The sequence below is a fragment of the Cetorhinus maximus genome, chromosome 6 (assembly GCF_964194155.1).
Source record: "Cetorhinus maximus chromosome 6, sCetMax3.hap1.1, whole genome shotgun sequence".
NCBI lineage: Eukaryota > Metazoa > Chordata > Chondrichthyes > Lamniformes > Cetorhinidae > Cetorhinus > Cetorhinus maximus.
The window spans coordinates 14,920,832-14,940,949 of NC_135884.1; the positions used below are offsets into that span (position 1 = coordinate 14,920,832).

The 20,118-nt window shown below is 46.5% G+C and overlaps 1 protein-coding gene across 1 annotated transcript in view; it reads left to right on the plus strand.

Moving 5' to 3' along the window:
- LOC144681562 (sodium-coupled neutral amino acid transporter 3-like) overlaps positions 1 to 20,118 on the plus strand; it is a 142,812-nt gene that overhangs the window by 118,690 nt on the left and 4,004 nt on the right. The window contains exons 14-15 of the mRNA XM_078543245.1: positions 710 to 854; positions 19,163 to 19,266. Coding sequence (XP_078399371.1) covers positions 710 to 854; positions 19,163 to 19,266 — 249 coding nt within the window. The remainder of the gene's footprint in view (positions 1 to 709; positions 855 to 19,162; positions 19,267 to 20,118) is intronic.

Here is a 20,118-nt window from a genome sequence, read left to right on the forward strand (position 1 = left end):
AGGAATGCCTGCATCCAATTCTATCTGCTGCTCTTTTAGGCTATTGTGGGAGATGCCAGGTAACTCAACGCTCATTGGGAATCGGTTTTGTTAGGAAACCCGTTCCACAATGAAGCCAAGCGGCAAAAGGTTAAAATGTCACTGCGCTTGTGTTTCAAGCTATCATTCTCTACAATCCATTGGCACACAATTCAGGACAATGGCCAGATAATTTGGCTTTGATCAAACTATTGAAATATTTACTGTTAAAGCTTAAGGACATGACAGTTGTGCCCAGCATAGTTTTTAAGAACTTCACAATTCAGTCCAGCAAACTAATATCCTAGGAGATGTTGGAGCTCCAATGGGGGCTGTAGCATAATACCACTCCAAATTACTATTGTTGAATTTGTGCAATGGGGTAAGTACATGCAACAAAACACAGAACAACTCTTTATGAATTTCCTACATTGCAGCCACCTTAAGGCCAGGCCAAGGCCAGACTGGCACTGGACTGGCACCAGAGAGGCCATTTTTAACATGGGGACAGATACAATCCCACCAGGTTGGGATTGGACTTCCTAATGGTCATGAAGAGTGCAACAGTCTTCAATGTGCCACCATCACAACTGCTGGAGGGCATGACTGCCAGAGGCAGAAATGAGAATCTGGAGGAATATTTCTGGAATGTTCCTTTTTAAATCTTTTCTTTAATTTTGCTTGTTTGCAGGTGCGCCGTGCTATCCAACAAATGCTGTTCCAGAATAAACCCTTTAGTTGGTTGAGACATATCATCATTGCCATCATACTGCTTACTTTGATCAACTTACTGGTTATCTTTGCACCAAACATACTTGATATCTTTGGAATTATTGGTAAGTGGGAAGCAGCCACTTAGAATAGGTGACGGAGAGTTATGATGCTGTAATAAAATTAAACAGCTTGGAGAGTGACCTATTCTAAGATGTCCTATAACACCTGAACAAGGCTGACTGATGTAACATGCTTGGTCATAGCTCCCTTATAAACCATGTACACAATGATAAAGTAGACACTGTGCTATATAATGTATGCTTTTACTGCTTTATTGCTAACAGAGAAACTGTATGATGTGCAGACGCGATAATGTCTATATTGACACCCCATCAATAGGGCTATTTGTCTGAGCCCTTTCAAAACAGCAAAGGTGCTTCCCACCGAATAAAAAACACTCTTCGTTGAATCAGAGAACTCTGGGGGAAGAATTTTCGGCTCGGTGAGTGGGGGCAGGGCCTGCTCGCCGAGGCCTAAAATGACACAGGGTGACGTTGGGCGTGTGTCCCGACGTCACCGCGCGTCATTTAGATTTTCAGTTTGGCTGCCTGCCCGCCGAACTGTCAAAGGCCTATTAGCGCTATTAATTAACTAATTAAGGCTCTTGAGAAAGCTGCCTGACCAACCTTCAGGTTGGCGGGCAGAGGCGGGCAGGCAACGAGCCCAAGCGGCCTTCACATTTTTCATGGAACCTCATCCACGGGCAGGATGAGGTTTCATGAAGGGTTTATAAATTAAATAAATTGTTTCATTACAGTTCATTGACATGTCCCAGCTCATGTGACACTGTCACATGAGGGGACATGTCTTAAATTTTTTAATTTTCTTTATTAAAATTTTTAAAACTTAAAACTTATCTCCCTGAGGCACCTCTGCACGCAATAGAGTGCACTCCTGACTCAGGGAACACCCCCCCCCTAACACCCGCACAAGGGGCGCACAGCGCTTCTGGGCACGCGCCACGCTGGGCAGGCCTTAATTGGCCCGTCCATGTAAAGTGGCGGAGCAGACCCAATCGGGGGCGCCGATCGGATCCGCACCCACCTGTGCCCACCCCCTGCACAACCCCCCCAATGGGGGGAAAGTCCTCTCCTGGTTGTGGATGGAACAATGAGAGGGTAGGGCTGTCGGTGTGGAGCCTCAAATGCCCAGTTGCTATGGAACGGGAAGGAGCCCACAGTTTTGTACCTGTAATGTCCTGTGTGCTGTGTCCTCTATCACAAGGACAATGCTGAGCAGGGAATGAAAATCAAAGGGGAATCACCCTGGATACTCGTTTCAGATTGGCATTGGCCTAGGCTTGAGAGGAGATCAGCTGCTGAGTATACTCACTTGGCCTGATGTCTGGTATTTTTTTCGGGGAAGCAGTGGAAGCTTCTTTGCTATTGAGGTGCTCTGTCTGCTCGGGGGAGAATTGTTTCCTTACCCCCTTAACCTCGGGGTTAAAAATTTGGGTCAGGTATCTGATTAGCTCACCGGTAGCGCTCTTGCCGGAGTCAGCAATTTTGCGGATTAAAATACTACGCCGGAGACTCCCACGCTGACACTTTATTGCGGTACTGAGGAAGTGCCATCCTTTGAGATGGGACATTAAGCCAAGGCCCAATCTGCCTGTCAGCTGGACAGAAGATCCCACGAGGCACTATTTCAATGATAAGCAGGGGAGTTCACCACCGTGTTCTGTCCAATGTGCCCCTATCAAGCTCCATCACTAAAACTCATGATCCGGTCGTTATCTCGTTGTTGATTGTGGGATCTTGCTGTGCACATGTTTCCTACATTGCAACAGTGACTATGCTTCAAAAGTACTTCATTGGCTGTAAACCCGTTTTTGGAATGTCCTGAGGTTGTGAACGATGCTATACAGGTGCTTTCTTTGCTAGGTGTGTGGGCCGGTAGGTTCATACAATTATACAAAGTATTGCAGTTAACTGTCTCACTGGCAGGGATCTCCAGGCCCCTTCTGACCAAATACTTTCCCGCCTTGCTTTGTTCTGGTACCGGCAGCTCCTGGCCAGTTCATGTCGCATCACAGGAGGCCCCGCCTCCTTCAAGGCAGACTGAATTGTAGGGGTGAGGAAATGGGACGAGTTGTGAGGGAGTGGAGGGGGTGGGCAGTGCAGGGTGTGAGTGGTGTGGAGACTTCCACTTTAACCAGTAGCTTTATTTAAATTTATTTCAGCAGCTTAACGAATCTGAGCCCGCCTATATATCTGTCATGAGCTGTGTCTTCCCACCCCTATCTTATCGTTTAGCACCTCTTTATAACAATGCTTGCTCACATTGGCACGTCTCTTCCCTACCTAAGAGCTGAAGGAAAAGATTTTTGTCATGACTCGATTGTAAGCCAGTCCTTGAAGCAACTTTCAGTCCCACAAGTTAGGGAATGTAATTAAGTACACATGCAGCTGGTAAGCATTTTAACTTCTTTGCACGTCCTCACATTTTGGTCTGAAGAAGGTGAGGATTTTTCTGGGCAGGTAGACAGTGGGGCCATTTTAGACCACGTTAACTGAGTTAAACTGTGCTTTTCCAAACACATCCAAAACCTGCCCATCCTCCCTGACATTCTCTGAACTTCTGCTCATGTTCTGCGTGACCTTGACCAGGGTAACATGCGATTGAATTCACAGGCTGTGAAAGATCCAAGTGTCAGCATGTTTATTATTAGTGAAAGCAGATCAAGCCTATTTGAAGCCAGAGCCTTGGTGGGGGGAGGGGGGGAGGGGGGAGGGGGGGGAGGGGGGGAGGGGGTCGCAATCAGAGTGAAGATTAATTTTCGTACCGTTGCGGTGTGACTTGTTATATTTATTTAGCGTATATGCCTTGTCTCCAGGTTCCCTGCAATTTATTTCTCCAAGCCAGGAACAGCTCCTGTTTAAGACACCAAGCACTCCCCTAACATCCAAGCCCTATTGCCAATTTTGAAAAAGGCCTTAGCTCCGGACCCCGTGAAATCTCATGCCATTGTGGCCCATAGTGAAGATTTGACTTTATTGGGATGCTAAAGACATTTATTTTTAGATATTTCTTTCTGATTTACAAAATCATGTTTTTAGCCCAATCTGCATAAGTACAAAATTACAAAATTCTTTGGAATTCCTGGAAATCTTGGACATAGACAGGAAATCCTGACCATATCAGCAGGTCAGACAGCATCAGCAGAGCGAGAAACAGAGCCAAGGAGCTGAATTTTAGTTCCAAGGTCTGGGTCCTGATGCCACGGAAGTGCCCATGGTGGGATCCTGAAGTAGATTTTCAAGGGGGGTGGCCAATGAATAGGCTGCCTCAGGGAACACTGTCCTGTTGAGGACAGTCGGTGGATTCCGCAGTCATCTGGGGGTTGGGGTGTGGGGTGGAATGGTGGAGGGCAATGGCAGCAAATGTGACTCTGGGCAACTGGCAGCTCCACAGGAAGACTGGTAAATAATACAGAATATATTGTGGCCACAGCTGCCAGGCCATCGTTGAAGAGGGAGAGGCCACCAGAGGATGGAAAAGCCCAATGGATCCATGCTGGGCTGCTTTGCTGGATGTTCCTCTGGCAGGCCCCTTAACTCTTCGGGCTCCAGCCACGCCTTACATCTGGAAAATCCAGACGGTAAGTTAAGAGTGCCGTCGATTGGCACTTTTCAGTTCCCTAGTTGGCCTAATTGGCTACCCGCTGCTGGTGGGCAAGTAACCGTCACCTCCCCCACCCACACACCACCACCACAAGTCACCTCCCTGAAAATAGGCCAGAGCTGGGAACATCCCAGCAAACTGGCTCACCAGCCGGTGGTGAGAAATTGCCGACTCGCCCATTCCCAAAGCTGCTTCCACCTGAAGATGAAAAGGTCGCCCAAGGTTTCGGGTCTGTGACCCTGTTTCAAATATTCTTTGGTTTTTAAAAGATCACGCAGGGGACACTGGAACAAAGTCGTTGCTTGCTTCTTATTGCCTTCCTTACTATGAACTTTATGGGATCTTTGTGCAGTCTGATTTCAGCCTTCTGGAAATAGAACTGGACACAGTGGGTAAGGGGCTTGTTGGTGGGGCGGGGGTGGGGGGTGGAGAGCAGAGGCTAACAAAGATTAAAAACAGCGCCAGCGTATTCTCCAGCCTTCCAGTGGGTGGTGAATTCCTTCTCCAAATTTCTCCCTAGCTTTGTGTCATCGGAGGAACGTGCCAGGAGAACCCTGAAGAGAGTGAGATTTTCCAGGGGCAGAATGTTTCATCCCGCGGGCCCAATCCGAACGGGAGTAAAATACTGCGCGATGATGTCGGGCGAGCGTCCTGACGTCATCGCGCACTCACGCGATATTTCACTCAGCGGGCACACGCGGGTGCCGGAGCGGTGCCCACCATTAATTAAGTGGCCACTTAAGGCCCTTAACAGTCCAATTGACTGTGATTTTTTTCCTTGCCCGTGCGATTTTCTGTTCGCCGCACGGACAAAACGGGCGGGCGGGCAGCCGACAATTTCACAAACTTCATCCAAGGGCGGTGTGAGTAGTGAGGAGTTTTGGAGATAGTTTGCAGCTGGTTGCTTATTGGTATTTGGCAGCTTCATCTCTGTTCGGGGCTTCATTCTTAGCATTTCCTGGCCTCATTTCAGGACTCATTGCTGTCTGCCAGGCCCCCCGAGGATTCAGACCGTGTGGGGCCTTCCAGGTATCAGACAGCCTTCCCTTACCCTGGGAATGGGGATTGTGCTCTCTGCTGCTGGCACTTCCTCTAAGGAGGAAGAGAGGGGCAGAAGGAAGAGGAGGCCACGTGTGTCTGTGCAGCTTCCAAGGGAGGGACCTGTGGGAGGAGACACGCAAGCACAAAGGGCGCAGGGCTAGCATGAAGTCCAAGACAGAAGGGGCTGCAGGAAATGCCACTATCCTGCTTTCAGGATTTACAGGCAGTGATGCAGTTACCTCAATATGCCCGAGGTGCAATGCCAAAGGAGATTCCGCCTCTCGGGACAGCGTGACTTCCATTTGCCAGATGATTGGTCCTGAGATCAGCTCCGACTGTGTGGGTGGACACCCCATGCCAGTGGCTCTGTAGGTCACAGTGGCCCTCAGCTTCCATGTCTCCGGCTCTTTCCAGGGGTCAGTAGGGGGTCTGTGTGGAGTCTCCCAATCAGCTGCCCACAGTTGCGTCAAGTTGGTGACAGAAACTCTGTTCACCCAGGTACTGACTTTTATTCTTTACAATAAGGACGAGGCCAGCCAGGCTGAGCGAGCCAGAGCCTTTGAAGCGATTGCTGGGTTCCCCCACATCCAGGGTGCAATCGACTGCGCACATGTGGCTAGCAAGGCACCAGTGGGTCAGCCCGGTGCCTTCGTTAACAGGAAGGGATTCCCAATGAACATCCAGATAGTGTGTGACCACAGGATGCAGCTTCTGCAAGTCTGTGCAAGGTACCCTGAGCTCCCATGACGCTTACATCCTGAGACACTCCCAGGTGCCGAGGCTCTTCACTGCTCCAGCCTGACTGGATGGATGGCTGCTGGGTGACAAGGGCTATCCATTGAAAAGGTGTCTCATGATGACTCTCCGCCACCCAAGAGCAGAGGCAGGGAAGTGTTACAAAATGAATCATGGCTCCACAAGGGCGGTGGTAGAGAGGACCATAGGTCTTCTCAAGATGCACTTCCGATGCCTGGACTGTTCAGGGGGAGCACCACAATACCCCCCAGAGCGGGCGTCTCTGATCGTGGTTGCATGCTGCGGTCTCCACAATCTGGTACTGGCAAGGGGGGACCCACTGGAGGAAGAGGATCTTGAAGCAGCTCCACAGACCACAGATGATGAGTCCAGTAGTGGGTCTGAAGAGGAGCACGGTGAGGAGAACATTGAGGGCATGGAGCCAGACCTCAGTAACCTGCAGGGACACCTTAATCCAATGCTCCTTCAGCTAGGCCACCAAGATCAGCTTCAAACACAGGCCAAGGCTGCCGCCTCCATCCCGGAAGTCTGAAAGGATCCTTTCATTTGAACCCAAAGAACTCTCGGTGCCTGTGCAATAAAGTTCAGAGTCACCTACGTCCAGCATTACATACTGGCATTTCCCACACCAATGAGATAAAAAGGTGAAGCATATACAGGCCATGGACCACAAAAACACAATTTACGTCATTCTGGCAGTTCAATAATCTTGACAGAAATGTTTCTGGTTTCAACATCAGACCAGTATACAGAAAGTAAACAAAAATGAACATAAAATCACCTGTGACCAGTCCCTCTTATGCTCATGGTGCTATATCTAGGTGCTACCCCCTCACTGGCAGCGGCATTGGAGCCAGCCGGCTGGCTCTGCTGTCTTGTTGGCCTTGATGACCTTGGTGGTCGTCCTCTGGGCAGTGGAGCCTGTGTTGGCCCCGCCTGGGAGGGAGCGGCCAGTGCCATGGCTGGCATCTCCCCAGTCGCTGCAGCCTCATCAGATGGCACAGTCACTGGTGGAAGGGCGGAGGAGCTGCTGCCATCAACCAGGATGCCCTGAGAGGAGCCCACAGAGACCACAGGCAACTCGTGCACCAAAGCGAGGTTGCTCTGGACCTCCCTGCACACCATTGATGGAGGGGCACCTAGCTGGGATACTGGGTGCCTCATCCAGCTCCCACACTGACACTGACCACCTGAGGTCAGTGCCTGTGTGAGGGCTTGCAGCTCCAAGCGCAACCTCAGGAACCCCTCATTCTGTCCTTGGAGCTGCCTCTCCATGAGAGTTGCCACTGTCACAATGGAGGAGGCAGTGCGCTCAGCCATGCCAGTCAATGCAGTGCTCACGCTCCGCATGGACTCCTCCATCACGGAGTCCATGGCATGCACATCCGCATGGATCTCCAACTGATCCTCCCACACATCCCGCTGGACATCCAGCATGTGCCTCCTAATGGACGACTCCAGTGGCTCATCATCAGCCTTCGACTGAGCATCGTCCTGGTCTCCAGCAGTCCTCCGACTGCCGGTGCCCTGGGCACTCTCTGCCTCTGCATGCACCTTAAGCGATTGTGATTGTGAGGTGCCCTCACCAATGTGCACCGAGATACCAGCTGCCACTCTAATGCCCACCGAGGTGCTGGTATCTGCGCTGGTGCCTGCTTCAGAGAGCAGGTGTGGTGCAGGTGCAAATGGCGCCTGGTGGTCCTCCGGTGTCAGGGGTGGCCCTTCGGGGTCCGGAGATCGAACGCCTGCTGGTGAACCTCATACCTGTAGTGCATTAGGAGGCTAGCAGGGACTCCACCAGTCCACGACCTTTCTATATTGTTGTGGGCTGTCTTCTGCTGAAACAACAGAGGAGCATCGATTAGTCCACTCTGGACCTGCAGCGCCACTACAGCCTGGCCACTTCATCTGAAAGGTTGCCACCTCCTGGTGGATTGAGAAAACTCTGTATATAGTTAAAAATCCTGCAGACGGTGCCCATTCCTGTGGATGATGCACTTATTTGCTGTAACATTTTCGGCGTCACACTTAGTTGACAGTAACATTATTGGGCAGAATTTTGAGGTTGTCGGGCGGGCGCGGTGGAGGGGCCTGGGAGCGGCCAGGAAATGGTCCACTGCCCGCGATCGGCCCCCCCCGACCGCGATTTCACACTGGCTGGCCAATTAACGGGTGAAAGAGGCGTCGAAAGGCTCAGCGCTGCCGGAGTGAGGGTGAGCACTGAAGCCAGCCGCCTCAGGGAGCCGAAGCATTTAAAACCATCAAATAAAAATTTTAAAATGCAGGGAAAAAAACGTCCACAGATTGGACTCACTCACCTAAATGTATAGATTATAAAAATTCTGCCCAAACAGTTTTATTTTTCTTTACCATGAATATCGTAAACCTCATCCCGCCCTTGGGTGAGGTTTCCTCGATTCGCCCACCCGCCAACCATAACGCTGGACGGGCACCGAAAAATCCAGGTTAATTAATACATTACTTGTCTTAATAGGCCGCTTAATTGTCAGCGGGCGTGCTGCCGACTCTCACGCACGCCCGCCGACCAAGATAACATCGAGACACTCGCCCAACGTCGTCACTCGCTATTTTACGCTCGGGCATATCGGGTGCGCGTCCGCACGCTGAGCGAAAAATCCTGCCCGTTGTTTTTAAACATATCCCGAACTCACGGTGAGCAATTCCACGGAGGGGCTGATGGTGTATAGGGCTGTAATGTGTGGTATCGGGTATATACCGTTAAATACCATCTCTGCTTTTAAGGAATGCTACATTGGTAATAGAGTTAGGAAGCATTTCACTGAGAGAGTACATCAATCGGGAGCTACATCTGGATTATATTAGTGTCCAATTGTCTAAATCTAGGGAGAAAAGTCCAGTTGGGTAATGTATTGGCTGAGCAGCCTGACGTCATAGAGGACTTCTGTTCCAGAGAATTTTGGGAAAAACTTGGATGACATAAGTTCTTTGTAAGACGCAGATCCCGCACCCCAACCTGACCCTCCGAAGACATTACCTCACCTCTTCCATAGCTTGGTCTGCTCTTTGAAAATGATATTTTGATTCAACTGAGTTGCGAAGATGTCATTAAAGGACCGGAGGTTACCAAGCTTGGTAAGAGAATCTTGTGGAGCTCAGTTAACGTTGGTTAGTAGTACAGTCATCAACCCAGGAGCTGTATGCTCCGGTGTTACTGTTAGGCTTTCATAAGACAGCTATCACAGTGTTCTGAGCCTGTCTGCCTGATCACTGGTTAAACAAGCCTAACATTTAGCAGCACTTTTGTGTTAAACAGAAACCTCAAAGGGGAAACTGTGTAAAATTACAGATGCTGTACATTCCAAAGTACAAAAACACAGAAAATGTCAGAAGTGATGACGTCTGAAGGAAACAGATGGCTTAAAGTTCTTGGTGGGACCCTCCAGCAGATCAGAGGCAGACCTGAAACATTAACCCATTACTATCTCTCCGAGGCTGCTCAAACTGCACATTTCCAACACTTACCAGGGTGCTGTTTCTGTTCCTGGGTTTATCATTTTAGAAAGCAGGGATAACATCAAACTTTAAGTGTATTAATTCACCAGTGATTTTAATTCCATTCCCTAATCACCGACTTGCAGGCTCAAGAGGCCAAATAGCCCATCCCTACTTCTAATTCATATGTTCGCACCTTAGTGTCATATGTAACCCAAGATGGGGTTCTACCACATAATCGTGTCATCATTAAGACTGCCTATTTCTACCTCCGTAACATCAACCCTGCCTTCGCTCATCTGTTTCAGCAACCCTCTTTCATGCCTTTGTTACCTCTAGACTTGACTACTCCAATTCACCTACAGCTGGTCTCCCACATTCGACCCTCTGTAAACTTGAGGTTATCTGAAAGTCTGTTGTCTCAACTTGCACCGAGTCCTATTCATCTATTACCCCTGTGCTAGCTGACCTACATTAGCAAAGTCTTGATTTTTAAAATTCTCATCCTATTTTTCAAATCCCTACATGGCCTCGCCCTTCCCTCTCTCTATCTGTAATTTCTACTAGCTTCACAACTCTCCAAGATCATTCAATAATCCTGGCCTCTTGAACATTCCTGATTTTAATCACTCCACCATTGGTGGCCGTGCCTGCAGTTGCTGAGGCCCTAAGCTCTGGAATTCCCTCCCTACGTCACTCTGCCTTGCTTTCCTCCATTAAGACAGTCCTTAAAACCTACCTCCTTGACCAAGTAATTGGTCAACTGACCCAATATCTCCTCATTTGGCTTGGTATCATATTTTGTTTTATAATGTTTCCATGAAGCCCCTTGGGACATTTTATTATGTTAATGGAGCTTTATAAACAGGAGTTGTTTTTAATTGTTCAGTCTCTCAAAACTAAAACTTGACCTCTTGCAGCTAAAATGTGGTTATCTTGTAGTTATCACCTCTTATCTTTCACAGTTCAGTGTCTAAGACTCTTAGGGAGTTATAATATAACATAGCAAAGTTGTTTGGATTCATTGCAATGTGCCTTTACAATGTAATTACAGTCGGAATCTGAAATCAGTACCCAACTCACAAAACAGCAACAGAGCATGAGATTTCTTAAGGAAAGTGGTCTCTCTCCAATTCAGTTTGAAGTCAGTTGACACTTGATTTATACACTGTTGCACAGACCTGAATTTTTGTGGAGATGGAGATCCTATCTGTCGTTACAAAAATGCCTGCCAAGGCATAGATCTGGAAGTCCCTGCCCCCGGAACACAGCATGTACCATTTTCACAGGATTGGTGTAGGCGTTGGGAGGGAGGGTGGGGGCAGGGCTTTTAATTTGCATCCTTGGTTCAAAGAGGCAGCTCCCCATATAAAAGCAGCTGCCTCCAGCCATGTTGGATTTTCACCAGCTAGGAGTGGGAAACACAATGTGTGCAGAGTACATCTGGTAGGAGCAGGTCTAAACTTTATGGAGTTACTTAGATAGGGGGTTACTTAAAAGGTACCCTTTTGCAAAGGTAAGGTACCCTTTTGGATATGGTCCCACGACACCTTTGGGAGAGGTAAGATGCCCTTTGGGATTGTTAAAAGTAGACATGAATGTGCATAAAAAGTGCATAAACTCGCTGGAACTCTCAAGCTCATTGGAACTGTCGAAAGGAACTGTCAAGCTGTCAAAGCATTTACAACTCCTGCCCTTTATATTTTTGAGAAAAAAACTCCTCAGTGTTTACAAAACATCAGTAATTGCTACTTCACTCTGTCTTTGACATAAACCTGAGAGTTATCATTATTGGATTAGTGCTGCATGACTGATTTCACAACCTGGAGTGCCTCTCAATTCACAGTTTGATTGACAGCTCCAAGTGGTTATAGACTGTTTGAAGTGGGGCTATGAATTCCGATGCTTGTTTTTAATAAGGGATTAAAGCAAGTTAAATGTAGTGAATGGGTTTTTTATCAATGAGAATGGTTCTTTTTGAAATTGTGAATTCTTCAATAGACCCTTAAGAACTGTACTTTATCTCATCTGAGTATGGGCCCTGAGGTCTACCTCTGGTGGATACTGGGTGAGTTGGCATGGTAGGTGTAAAGGTTGGGAGCATGGGTTGGCATTAGTTGGTACTAAGTTGGCATAGGGGCTATAAAGGGCTGCAGGGGATGGGTAGAAGGGCATAGGTTGGCATGGAGGGTTTGAGGGACTATGGAAGATGGGTGGGGGCATGAGGTGGTATGGATAGGGCATGGGGAATGTATGGTGGGGTGAAGGACTGTAAGGGATGAGGAATGGAGGGCATTTTTATGTTTCATTGTATTTTTTTTAAATGTAACACAGTGCCAGTGCACTGAGGTAGGCCTTCCACCCAGCCGACCTCTGCACCCGGCAGCCTCCACCCTTATTCCAGAATCGCCCACCACAACTTCCATTTTCATCTGCCCCCCTTCCTTGGACTGAAAATCCGACCTTTAGGGGGGCATTTTCTCCTGGGTCAGGTTGAGGACCTGGGAATTGTCCAGACTCTGCGCTCCCGACTCAGGAGCAAAAATTCAGGCCATGGCGTCTGGGTAGCTCAGAGTTGTGCATTCAAACCCAACGCCAGGAACTTGAGCACGCAATGGAAGTTGACGCTTCAGTGCAGTACTGAGAGAACACTGCACTGTCAAAGGTATCCTTCGAATCAGTCGTTAAATCAAGGACTCATTTGCCCACTTTGGAGTAAATAAAAACCCTATGGCACAATTTGAATAAGATCAGGGCGTATTCCTGAAGTCCTGGCCAACAGTGATCCCTGAACCAACTCCAAAAACAGGTGAGCTCAACACCTCATTCAGTACTGCTGGTGGGATCTTGCTTTGTGCAATTTGGCTGCTGCATTTTCTACATTACAACAGTGACAATAGGATCAGTTCTGACCATGTGAGAGAAGTGAAAAACTGGTAATAGCAAACTAACAGCTCATTTTACGTTGCTTATTAAAATCAATGCAAATAAAAATGGGGAGAGATGTAGAACAGAGTCCCTACATTTCAAAAAATACTTAATCAGCTGTAAAGCATTCTCGATGTTTTGATGTTGTGAAAGACATGATATGAATGCGAGTTCTTTCTTCAGTCACCAGACCGCACACTGTGTCAGAGGTAGAACATGGCTCCTTAGTAGAGGGCACAGTGAGCGAGGGCTTGTGTTCAGTTATTCATTCCCAAATAAAAACAAACTCAGTGGTTCAAAATGAACTCTCTGTGTAAGTAATTGTTTCAGTGCAAAGTAACAAAGAGCCCTTTGTGTTTCAATTAATTGTTAGTGTCCCTGCCATCTCAGTTATCTCATCATCCCACCATTCTAAGTGACCAATCACCTACAGATACTGGCTTGCTAACTATTGGATTGTAATATTATGGAGGAGTTTGAGAGAAAGGAAAGTAACCTGTTCTCAGAGTCCCTCAATGGAAAATGAATCAGGCAGGCATTTCCACTTGCAGTGAGCAGAAAATCATGGGCTGATAGTGCACGTTATTCAATGTGTGCGCCCAGCGTCCGACCAGATAGACTTAAAGCGGAAAATCTCCCCTTATGTCACTTTTCAATGTGCCTTTGAATTAAAATATGCAAGTCGGCAGAGGAGGCAAGTCCTTATCTCTCAGTCACATGAACCCAAAGAAGGAAAAGGGACCATCCCTCCCCTTTTCCCTTGTTTGCCAACAGTGTTTACTGTTTAAAGAAGTGCCGTGACCTGGTTTGGATAAGATTACTAGAGCTCACCACAGGGATCCTTGCGAAATATGTACAACCACATCAGCAGTAACGGTTGCCTTTATTACAAGTTGCAAAGCCAAGGTACTTTCAAGGATGGGAGCCATTTTTTTTTAAATTGTAATGCTGGAAATTTCCTCAAAGCTGCTTCCGCTCAGACCTCCGGGATTGCAGAGCCCCCTACAGGCACTGGAGACTCTTGGCCTAAATGCGTAAGGATAAACCTTAATGTAAATTTATCAGTGCGAATATAGTTAAAGCACACATATGTTAACGGGGCTCTCAACATTTCAACTCTTCTTTAAGGAGGAGTTGCTTTAACCATTCTAGAAACATAGAAACTAGGAGCAGGAGTAGGCCATTCTGCCCTTCGAGCTGATCCTCTGTCTCAACACCATTATAAAGAATTAGGATCAACTTGTGAAAAAAACCTTCTTGAAGTATTTGCTTTTACAGCAGAGTAGCTTGCTAGGCCACTTTAGAAGGTATTCAGCATCACTGATTTTGTGTAGCACTAGAATAAATAGATTTTGAAGCAATCCACTACAATCTATAATCTGTGGTTGATTTTTCCTACAGTCCACTAGATATATTGAATTGAATTAAGAGGATATGAACTCATCAGTTGGTGCTTGCTCCCAACCCTGAAAAGCACTTCATCACTGAAATTTGTAATGAAAGTGCTGGGGGTATTGACTGCAGCTCAGGGATGGTTGTTTCCATTATAACTGGAACCATAGGAATTTATGAAGGAAAAGTTGACAAGAAATATGCGCAGACATTTTTCTAATAAATGTTATTGTTACCATGTGAGGAGGGTTGAAATGACTCCCCTATTCACCCACTCCGGGTCTGACCATAACAGGGTGTTTTTTAGTGAATTTAGAGAGGATGTGCCTTGCCAATTCTGTAAGAGTCCCACTATGTATGCTTTTAGGCTGTAAAGATTTAGACAGGTTTTCTTAGGTTAAACAAAGAACAAGGTCAGTTTATTGAAACTATTGCCTGAACTAAAAGAACTAGATAAATCACAACTACCATTCATACATTACACGCATTCACCTGGGCTCACACACACACACCAATAAAGATCGCAGAGTCAGAGGATAGGCTTATAGGATTTTTACAGTTCATGAAACATAAAACAGAGGAGTATATGGTTAGCTGTTCCTTGGCTGGTCCCAATTACACGTTGCAGCTGTTTTGTTCAATTGTCTTCCTGGGTATAGTTGTATGGAACAGATTTCCACATTTTATTCCCAAAAAGGTCTCAGTTCATAGTAGATTTCTCTTCTCAGGATGGTTACTATGCAAACTGGGCAGCACTTACAAGAGAGAGAGAGAGAGAGACGGAGAGAGCACAGAGCTTTGACAGCCTGTGTTCAGTATGGCATTTTGTTCTCCCTCCTGCTTGGGGAGCAGTCCCTTAAAGTACTCTGCTGGCTGTATATTCCAGAGAAGTTCTATTAGTCCATGTCTGCTGCAGTTATTGTTTCAGAACAGGTAATTGCATTTTGATGACTCATCTCAGAAACATATGAACAGTCTCAGGATGGTGTGAAGCCAACAGGGGCTGGGTCTCTCACGCTCTGCTTTCTTTCACCCCACTCGGTGGAATGCGACTGTGTATTGCTGCAGTCTGGGCAGTTTCATCATTGTCTCTCAGAGGGTTCTGGTTTTTTAAAATGCAGCCAAAAAAAGGAAAATTAGAAATTATATCTTTAAAAGTACACCCTCGTAACAGTTATGGATCTTTTAATACAGCTGGCATGACACTGTTGTGCTTGTAGCTGCTCAAAATAGTAACAGTATTAGGTGCTGTGCAACATATTACTTAGCAAGATCAATAGTTACCGGCAACCTGTGTTTTTTCAATTGCATTTTCTAATAAATGTGTTGTTATTGTTTGGTTTGTGCTAATGTATGTTGCAATTTAATGTGTTGTGTATTTTCGTTGCATTGGTTTGTATTTATGCTACCTGTTGTAGGCCACTTTTTATGAGATGGTTTCAACTTGTGTGTGGGGTGATTTTGGCTTATATATGTTGTGTAGCAATGGGTGGCATTGTTTGACAATGGGTGGTGAGTGATGAAAAATGGTCTTGTATGGTGATGGATGCTCAATAAATGGTCTTGTGTGGTGATTGATGGTCTTGTGTGGAGATAAAAGATCCTTTGTGGTGATGAATGGTGTTATGTGCTGATTAATGATCTTGTGTGAAAATGTTTTGATGGATGTTGTTATCTTCAATGTTATCTATTAACTGTTATCTATTAAGTCGTTTTACATTGTGTTTTTATTGGTTCAAACAACTTGGGCAGGGTTTTTCACTGAGCAGGTGGGCGCGCGCCCAACCCACTCAAGCATAAAATGACGCACGATGATGTCGGGTGAGCGTCCCGACATCATTGCACACTCGCGCGATATTTCGGTCGGTGGGCACGCGCGGGAGTCAGCAGCACGCCCACTGACGATTAACAGGCCTATTAAGGCCATTGACAATGTCATTAAATTAAATTTTTCACTGCCTGTCCAACCTTACGGTTGGTGGGCAGACGAAAAGGTCAAGTGGCCTTTGCATTTTTTGCAAAATCTCATCCATGGGCGGGATGAGGTTTTGATCCGTCATTAAAAAAAATTCTTTAAATTTCATCCTGATTTCATTTCTACTATCTAACATGACAGAGTCACATGAGGGGACATGTTTTTCAACATTTTAAAAATCTTTATTTTTAATTTGCAAAACTCTTCATCTCCCTGAGGCAGCTCTGTGCCTCAGGGGGCTTTTCCAGTGCTCATGCGCATGCATGCGCGAACTTGCGCTCTCGCCCTCCATACAGGCAGCGCTGAAGCACGCCTCACCCTGGGTGGGCCTTAATTGGCCCGCCAGTGTGAAATCACAGTCCCGCCCCGACCGCGAGCAATGGTTGGCTTCCCGACCGCTCCCGTCCACCCCCACCGAGCCCGGCTGACCAGGGAAAAATGCTGGCCCTTGTGAGAATCTGTAGGTGTACATTTTTATGTCAGCTTGCTTTTATGAGATATGGTACTTATTGCCTTGGATAGCTATTTTATGTTGACTAATACGTGAAGTGTTTAGTGTTTATTTTTGAGGGGGTTGCCCTTGTATAAGTTGAGAGAAAGAGAACACATGTGACTTTGGCACCCCTCCTGACTTCATCTTTGAGTGCTTCCTGTGGCTTGGCTATAATTCAGATGGCTCTGAGATAAAGGCAACTGGAATGGAGAGCACTTCAGTGAAATCCATTTCTTATCCAGCATGGAATTCCAGTGAAACAGAATAGTTTCCCAGACACTTGTGTTCCCTACAGGTCACAAAGCAACAATGCTATAACAATGACAGCTATAACCTTTCACATTTAGAATACAACTCAAGGTATTGAAAATTGCCAGTTCTACCTCCAAGTATGATATTAGTAACTACAAAGTAAAATCTTCTCACTACATGTTCTATTCTGTTAATCCCCTCTCAGCCATTCCAGTTTTTTCTTTGAAGCAATCCAGTCTACTAATGCTTTGTGAAGTTAAATTTCTTTAAATCTTGCCTTTTGTGGTCACTTGTGTCACTGGAGGTTAGCTGTGTGCAAAACCCATAATCCCATCTTTCTACATAGTTGAATTCTTGCGCATGGTGTATGCTTATCCTGTCACAGCTTTCAAAGATGTTGCATCTGAAAGTACAGCCTCAGACATGTCTCAGGGTGTCACACACTAAGATGTCACAGCTCAACAAAGCAAAGAAATTATGATTGGTAACAACAGGTGAACCATAATTTAAACTATCAAGTGTGCAAATATATAGGAATGAAGAAGTACAAATGATTGCAGGATTGTCTACAGAAAACTGAGTAATTAAATCTCAAGTCTATTCAAGATTACTATTTGCGTACCTGCTAATACCACAAAGCAAACTAATAAATTGATCAGATCATTTCTTCACGCTATTTTCAGTCGCCATTTTTATCCTTCACTCAAATCATTGTATAGAGCTAGAAAAAATATTTATAACATAATATTAAAAAAACGACTCAAATTACCCATGAACTTGGTTACTTGGTGTGCTGGCCCTTCTGTCTGAAACTTGCCGCTTGAGTCAGAAATGTCACTGGGCTGAGGTGCTGCGGATTTGCGACTTCTTTCTCATACAACAGCGAGATGAATGATGGATTATCCCTTTGTTCATCTAGGGGTCTCAAAATGTGGCCTCTGCCAATCTGCACTAAGGTTCTCTGCACTTGGGAAAGTGGGAGGTGTCCCTGCAAGGAGAAAGTTTACACATGGCATTGGGCAAATGGAAATTGTGCGCATCTTGGTTTGGAGACTCTTAATAATGGTGACTCCTTTCCAAGCTGACCCAGGAAACCTGCTTTTATAATATCCACAGCAGCCCATGTTAGGTCACCAAAGGTAGGAAATAACTGGGTTGTTCTAGCTCCTGTGGAGAAATACCGTGTGTGTGAGAAAGATAAGACACGGGAGTTGTAGGGATGAAGTTTTATTTTGAGATTGGGACGTATGCGTCGGGATAATTTCCGGGTCCTGACCCCACAAGAGATGGGCATGACACCTACACAACAATTTTTTATTGAAAGGCTGATTAATGGACAAAGAGCACGCTCACCATCCAATTAAGGATGGCGGCTAGGCTCTGGAAGCTGGAGGACCAGTAGGAGGCCCTCCGGCACTGAAAGAGTTCAATGCAGGTAAGGGAGATAGAGGATGCCTCAAGATGGCGGTGCCCTCTCAGTATTTTTAAAATCTTGCAACTTCAAAATGTCACAGCTGCCAGGCTGTCTTTGTGGAGGGAGAGACAGCAATGGGAGCTTGACATGGGGCAAATCTCCCTGGCATTTCCACACCTGGCAATCTCAGCAGCAACAGCAAATCAAACACAGGAAGTAAAGCAACAAAAAGTATCTTCTACAGAGCCATGTAAATAATGGAAAAAAACAAGTACTTGTGCTGCAAGCAAATGCTGCAAATCCTATGATTCAGCCAATTGTATGATGCAATGCTTCAGTAAATTTGCCACTTTACAGCAAAGGCTAGACTGCATCAGACTCCATTGGGATATTGGTAAATAGGAAACGAGCATTCTAGGTCTCATATTCAGAAGCGGTATGATGGGAGATCTATTGGTCCATATTTAAAAAGCCACCAAAAGATGTGGGCAAGTGAGCCACCTGATGTGATGCTCAGCAACGCAGAACCATATGGTCCCAGATTCGTGGTTAATGTTACTCTCAGCTAAGGAAGCAGGAAAGTTGTTAACAACTAGTCAACAGAAGGGAGAAATAAGCCAGATTTCCTACTCTGGCTGCTATCCGGTGAACCAAGCGTTTGTGTGAATGTTAGGCGAGAACAGGACTGGGCTCAGCTGTACTTCTCCTCCCCACTTTAGAATGGTTTGGACGGAGATTGACTATCTGACAGAGAGAGGGAGCGATGCACCCAGCACTGACTGTAAGCTGTGTCTGAGCCGGTACTCAGTGCTGACACAAAGGGGCAGGAAACAACCAAACATCCCATTCCCCAGAGTCGACACGTTTTTTTTGTGAAATGCTTGTTAAAACAAAACTATAAAGTTTTGACGAAGACTTGGTGCCTAAGAAAAAGTATAATTTATATAAACTCTAAAAATGCTTGTGCGTTGAAAGGCCAGCCTGATGCTAATGACCATTGGTTCCTCTTCTCTTTCTTCAGGTGCTACCTCTGCCCCATGTTTAATTTTCATCTTCCCAGCTGTGTTCTACATACGGATAGTGCCAAAAGAAGAAGAGCCAACGAGGTCGCATCCAAAAATCCTGGTACGTCTCCAGTGAGCAAAGCCCAAAAATGCGGAAGCTATACTGTCTAGAATAATCAGTCTCAGAGCATTTCTTTCTAAACGACACCTCACCTTGGACTATGTTAAATCAGTTTTCTGGGGGTTTCTGTTTTCAAGGGCATTGTTGACATGAATAGCACAGGTAGCACAGTGAACATTGTGGTCTTGGAGCTGAATGTTCCTCCATGGTGGCTTCACTGCTGTTGGTCAGTTGAGGAAAGGACTTGCACCTGCTGTCGCGAAGCTGATCCATTTTCCTGGAATGGGGCTCACTAACAATGCAGGGTGACCAGCACACAGAGGGTGCCCGACACTGCTCGGACGCAATGGTCCACCCACTGGAACGCCAATAGCAGGAGCAGCTGTTGTTAAAGGGGCTTGCCTTGGAAGTGCCTTGCAGGTCTTTTGGGGTTTTTAATCAATTGGCCCCATGAGATACACAGAAACCCACACACATTACCAGATTATGCCTTTTGCCTGGGATAAGAAAGACCAAACTTGCAGTTAGATAGTGGCTTGTTGGGTGGGGAGGTGGTTTGGGGGTGGGGGTGGGGGGGTGGTTGGTGGCTGGATTTTTAGGCCCTGAGGTGGGCGGGTGCTAAAAATAGTTCCACCAGCCAGCAAGCTGGTTCCTTGTCTCCATCCCATTCTTGGGCCATTTCACCTGGGATTGGGGGTGCTGGCGGAAGGGATACCCACCCACAAGCAGCAGTAGCCAATTGACCCTGTTCATAGCCATTTAAGATCAATTGTAGCAGGGTGCTACCTGAGTCCCACAGGCAGCAGCTGGGGAACAGCGCTGGAGATGGCCTCCTGGAGACAGACCAGGAAG